The 5,594-nt window shown below is 43.3% G+C and overlaps 1 protein-coding gene across 1 annotated transcript in view; it reads right to left on the bottom strand.

Annotated features, from left to right (window-relative positions):
- Nucleotides 1-360: 360 nt before the first annotated feature.
- Nucleotides 361-5,594, bottom strand: part of ca14 (carbonic anhydrase XIV) — a gene marked incomplete at both ends in the record, with an annotated part of 9,869 nt that continues 4,635 nt past the window's right edge. Inside the window, 6 exons of the mRNA XM_083678639.1 lie at nucleotides 361-466; nucleotides 1,972-2,025; nucleotides 3,144-3,228; nucleotides 3,426-3,449; nucleotides 4,227-4,353; nucleotides 4,540-4,697. Coding sequence (XP_083534765.1) covers nucleotides 361-466; nucleotides 1,972-2,025; nucleotides 3,144-3,228; nucleotides 3,426-3,449; nucleotides 4,227-4,353; nucleotides 4,540-4,697 — 554 coding nt within the window. The remainder of the gene's footprint in view (nucleotides 467-1,971; nucleotides 2,026-3,143; nucleotides 3,229-3,425; nucleotides 3,450-4,226; nucleotides 4,354-4,539; nucleotides 4,698-5,594) is intronic.

Genomic DNA, 5,594 nt, shown 5'->3' with positions numbered 1-5,594 from the left:
CATAATTTGGCATCAAAAGTTCAATCCAAATGACAATGAAATTCCAGTTAGAGTGCAACATTAGATATATGGTTATGGAACATTTGACGCCGACATAGAGGGATAGTTTTCTGAGCTAAATAACTTAATTTTCAATAATACTTGTATTGTGAGAAGCACGCTTCCTCCCATCCTTCTTTGAGGTCGACATTATTACCTCTAGGAATAGATTAGATTAAAGAAATAGGGTGTTAGGGTGCGATCGATCAGGGATCCACCCCAAGGAAGGTTGGAGGGAAGGATACATTTATAAGAAGTGTTTGAACAGGCCCTGCATATGTATGGCTCTGAGGAGGACCATGCACCAAGATCACTGATTGGTCAGGGCTCCATCTGAGGAGGAGGGACGGGGTCTTCTTTCTTTCCTGGGTCAGAGGCCGTGTTTAGGGCCACCTCCTGTTTCTGTTCCTTCCCTGGTTCCTTGGTCCTGTAAGGTCAGAGGTCACAATCACTCTGATGAATACACCTCGTTGAAACAGGATCATCGGATATTTGTTTTCTGATCAATAAGTGAATTTAAATGTTAATGAAAGTGATCTGTAGTCTCGGGGTTGTAATGGCTCAATAAGTATCTGTACTATGAAATGCTGGTAAGCGTTAATCATGTTAATAATACTATAACGACTGTGTGACCTTAGAGCCACCCTTTGCTTATGGCTTGAGTATGATGAAACAGAGAAGTAGAAGTATTATGTCCTAATGCTTATGAACTGTGCTAAAAGCTAGACATGGGGATGTAATGTTGCCAAGGCATATGATGAAGATGAGGAATAAGGAAAAGCAGATATGAATATGTGAATATTTTGAAAGTATAAATGTATGCTTGGAATTGGGCGCTCTGTTTGTTAGAAGCAGACTGCCATGCTTGCAACCATTAAAAGAAGTAAATAGAACATATATTGTGTACATGCCTATTTCTAAGTGAATGTGGTAACCCTAGATGTTCCACCACAGGGTTGAGTTATTTTTTTGCGGTTTGTAATATCATCCAGCAGAGGTCACTCTCTGCCTCAGAGTTACTAGTACAGTACTGCCTCTCCATACAGCCAAAGCTATGTTGGTACCACTGTCATTGAATTCAATACAGCCAATGGCTGCACGGTCAGGAAACATCTAAGCATTACATGTATGTATTACAAGCATGTATTTGGAGCTCATTGTCTACCAAATGGGAACAGAATGCAACAAAGGAGGACAGAAGTATGAAAAGGACAGACTATGACAATGGCGATTAGGCTTACTGAGGAAACAAAACATAACAAACATTTTAAAAAACTGAGCAATAAACCATACTAAAGCTGTAAAGTACAGCAATACTTCATGTAAATACTACACTTGAACAGGTAATGATGTTAGCTATTCTAAAAGGATGATGGTGTGAACAAAAAAACTAATAAATGACTCAACAAAGGAATGAGGTAGAACCAACAGCTATTGAGAGGCTATTGAGAGTTAGGCTAGTTACTATAATAGCAGACACGACAATCCAATTGGAAAATGTCATAGAATTACAGGATTACAACAATGGATTAGGTTTCCATAGGAAAACATGTGATATTGGAATTTCTAGAGAGAGAGAGAGAGAGAGAGAGAGAGAGAGAGAGAGAGAGAGAGAGAGAGAGAGAGAGAGAGACCTGGTCCTGAAACAACACCTAGCCCCTAAACGTTTGCAGATCTGAAGGAACTGTACAGGTATAAGCAATATGGCGGAAGTTCAAGTCCATTGGAGGCTTAGGTTGAGCCATCGCCATAATGCTCTCACAATCTTTCCATGGTTTCAAGTATGTGAATACCGAAGTGTTGGGGGCTAGGGGTTGTTTCTAGACTGGGCTAGACTGAGGGAACTAGTGGGGCATGGAGTCATGGGATCAGGACTTAGTCGGAATGGTGAGGTTCACGGTTTAGGTCAAAGGTCATAATTTGAGAGGTGACCTTAGCACGGGGGCGGGTCGAACACTGGGCAGGACGTCCCAGCTAGAGGTGGAGCTGTCATATGATCAGAACACAGAATAATTTGACCAGGACATAAGAACAATCAAATCATAAACAGATATTGACCCTGGTCCAATACTCTAAAACTTCATCCATCCTCCCTTGGAAATAATCACTGATCTAACATTATTAGACAATTGAGACACGGTTTTGGCACATAGCTAGCTCCTGTCAAGGAAGGGTGGAAAGAAGGAAGCATTTGCTGAGTATTGGAACAGGGCCGGAAACAGGAAACGGTACCAAAGCAACAATCATAGGGTAGACACAGAGGCTGTGTCTCAATAGTTGGATTTCCTTCGGATTAAGACACAGCCTTAATCATTATTACCAAAGCAGTAATCATAGGATAGAGGATGGGGTTGCCCCTGAGCGCTGATCTAGGGTCGGTTCAGCATTGTTGGAAATTCCCATCTTGGGAAAGGTAAGCTATTTGATTGGTCAGGGTAGGGCAATTACATTGTATCACCTCTGGAGGGTTTTGATACTATGCTCCCATCAGCAAGGTAGGGCCTATCACTAAAACATAACAGCTCAACCGTCAGTAGGGCCTACCACTAAACCATAACAGCTCAACTGTCAGTCGGGTCTATCGCTAAACCATAACAGCTCAACTGTCAGTCGGGTCTATCGCTAAACCATAACAGCTCAACTGTCAGTCGGGTCTATCGCTAAACTATAACAGCCGAACTGTTATGATTCGGGGGAGCTTTCCTCCGCTACACCAACTGATATAAGATCTGCGCTTAGGGGTATCCTCTACCAAACACTGGTGGTTGTAAACTTGTTAATGTTATAGAGAACACTGGCAGTAGTATTTTTGATCATATAATATTCATATCAGGTATTCCACCTGTTTACCACGACTCTTTCATCGTGGAGGTGTTTGAAAAATCTGCCGAGATAGGAGTGAGAAAAACAAAACAAAAAAATACATAACATTTTGTATCAGAGTAAATGTCATATGTGGACACAGATAGAGGTAAACTAGTGCAACAATAGTCTAGTTGCCATTTTGTTTCGGCTTGAGCCAACTGGAGTTGCTAACAGCAGATACATAATGGCAACCAGACTACTGCAATGACAGCTGAGGCAGCAATGTGACACTGACTCACCGTATGGTTTTCACTATGAAGCGTATGATGACTGCCAGACCAACACAGCCACACAGAGCTCCTATCACTATCGCTGAGATTTCACCTGGAAAAAAGAGGGGGAGAGAGAGAGAGAGAGGAAGGTGCATGCATTATATCTATTCATACAGTAGAATATGTCAGGTATATCATCAAATCCTAGTCCAAATCACTCAAATGGAGGTGAGATTATGAATAGAAACATTCTGGTCCAGGACAAGCAGTGAATTAGACCATCATTATTTTATGGCATTCTTATCTTACCAGCAGTGTACACCTTCACTGATTCTGCAAACAAGAAGGAAAACATTAGAGAATCAAATCGACTGAATGCCTGTATTCTCTATTGCATTTCATGGGAAATCACAATATTGTACAGTGAAATGAATGTGTATCAAAGGTATGTTATGTTAGCCTTGAACCAAGCGTTGATATCATAGGCCTTCCAGTTCGATCACTCACTACAATGGGCACTTCACACAAATTCGTTCTCCTTTGTGTTTGTCTGTGTGACTCTCTCCCCCCCCCCCCTCTCTCTCCCCCCCCCCCCTCTCTCTCTCCCCGATCGACTCACGTGATAACAATGGGTCAGTGTTTGGACAAGGGGTTTTGGAACTAATCAGCCAACTTGCAAACAAACAGTGCTCCCCCTCATATGCACACCCCCTCACGCACTCTCTCTCTCTCTCTCTCTCTCTCTCTCTCTCTCTTTCTCCTTCATATAGAGTCAGTAATCCTTACAATTCCCACATCCCTCCCCACATTCCTGTCTGTGCTGCTTTGACTTTAACCGCTAGCCCTAACCCTCTGATCCTGCTGTTAGCATGTTAGCATCCTGATTGTCCCTGCCATACACACCTGTCTGAATAGGGCTGAACACAACGTTAACTAGGCTACTACAGCAGGCTGTGGGTTCAGTGTTCTGTTAATTGAGAGCAGAAAACACACACACACACCCATACACACATACACACACACACACACACACACACACACACACACACACACACACACACACACTCTCTCTCTCTCTCTGTCTCCCCCCCTCTCCCCCCTCCCTCTGACCTGATGGGAAGGAGGAGAATACAGTCCTCTGGTTGAGTGGTTGGGTTGTACGGTGGTTGTCCTGCAGAATCACACGGTTAGCATCATCCGCTTTACTGGAGTACAACACTGTCTCCAGCTTAATGAGCTGAGGAAGAGGACAGAGGAGAGGACGATGATAGGGACGTTAGGAACCCATCCATATCCTTATCTTCACTTATAGATGGGTGGTCTGCCTCAATGACCCCTCCCCTTTCTTCTCTCTCCCCTTCCTCACTACCTCCCCTATCTCTCCCTCTCTCCTTCTCTCCCTCCCTCCTTCCGCCTGTCTCACCTGTGGGTGTGAGACTTTCACCCTCTCAGTAAAGAGGGTCCAGAGGACAGTCTGGTAGCAGGGTGGGGTGGTGAGGGAGCCATTGTAGCGGTAGTACCGCCCCAGGTTTGTAGGGAGGAGGGACTGGACGTCAAAGGCTGGGATGGCCACTCTCTGTCCTGCCAACAGAGGGAGGGGCACAGGGACGAAGGTTAGTGAAGAGGTACAGAACAGGCTCCCAGTCACTATGCTGCCCTGGTGTCTAGCTCAATGTTGGTTCTGTCTACATGGCTGTTCTTTATGGTGTTTGTATGTACCCAAGGAAGAGTAGCTGTTGCTAAAGTTCAGTGAATAGGGATCCAGGTAACCAACTGGGTTAACCCCATGAGCACTGAAAGATAACGCAATTAAAGAGGTCATATGTCAGCTTAAGAGTTTGGTTGCCCCCGCAGCCATTGAAAGTAAATAAAGGCCATGACATAGAGGCGGGGTCATAGTGATTCTGAGCAATAAGCCACACGCTAGTAATGATTTGTAATAACAATAGACCACAATAGCCATAGCGATGGACAATATATAGCAATGATTCACAATGATTTGTCACGATTGATTGATGCTGCTTGATTGCTTAATGCAACACATCTTTGTAATATAATATATAAATATACCCCTGTATAACCATTTGACAATGCATGCTTAGACTCCAATATTTCTACTCTGTCATATTCATGGTTCAGTGAGTTTGATGAGGGAAGTCTCACTCCCAAGTATTATCTCCTGAGAACAAAGGCTTTCAAGACCAAAGTAAGAAGGGTTCATTGTACATCTCTGGTGCTTACCAACTACTTTGTAACTGTTATTTTATGGAAAGTTTCAACTAAACTTATTGAGGTTGTCACCAGGAAGTATGGCCAAATATGGATGAGCTGGTCAATTGAAATCTTACCCTAAGATGTTACAATATGCTGAATTTGATAAGGAGAACCCATTATTGCAAGATCCATTCTGCCGTAAATGTAAGTATAAAGAATGATGCACAGGGGAATTAGCTTTGAGAAATTATTGAGTTTCTCCCA

This window comes from Argentina silus, assembly GCF_951799395.1.
Source record: "Argentina silus genome assembly, chromosome: 10".
Lineage (NCBI taxonomy): Eukaryota > Metazoa > Chordata > Actinopteri > Argentiniformes > Argentinidae > Argentina > Argentina silus.
The sequence above is the reverse complement of the archived record's forward strand: the minus strand, read 5'-3'. Positions and strand labels throughout refer to the sequence as shown.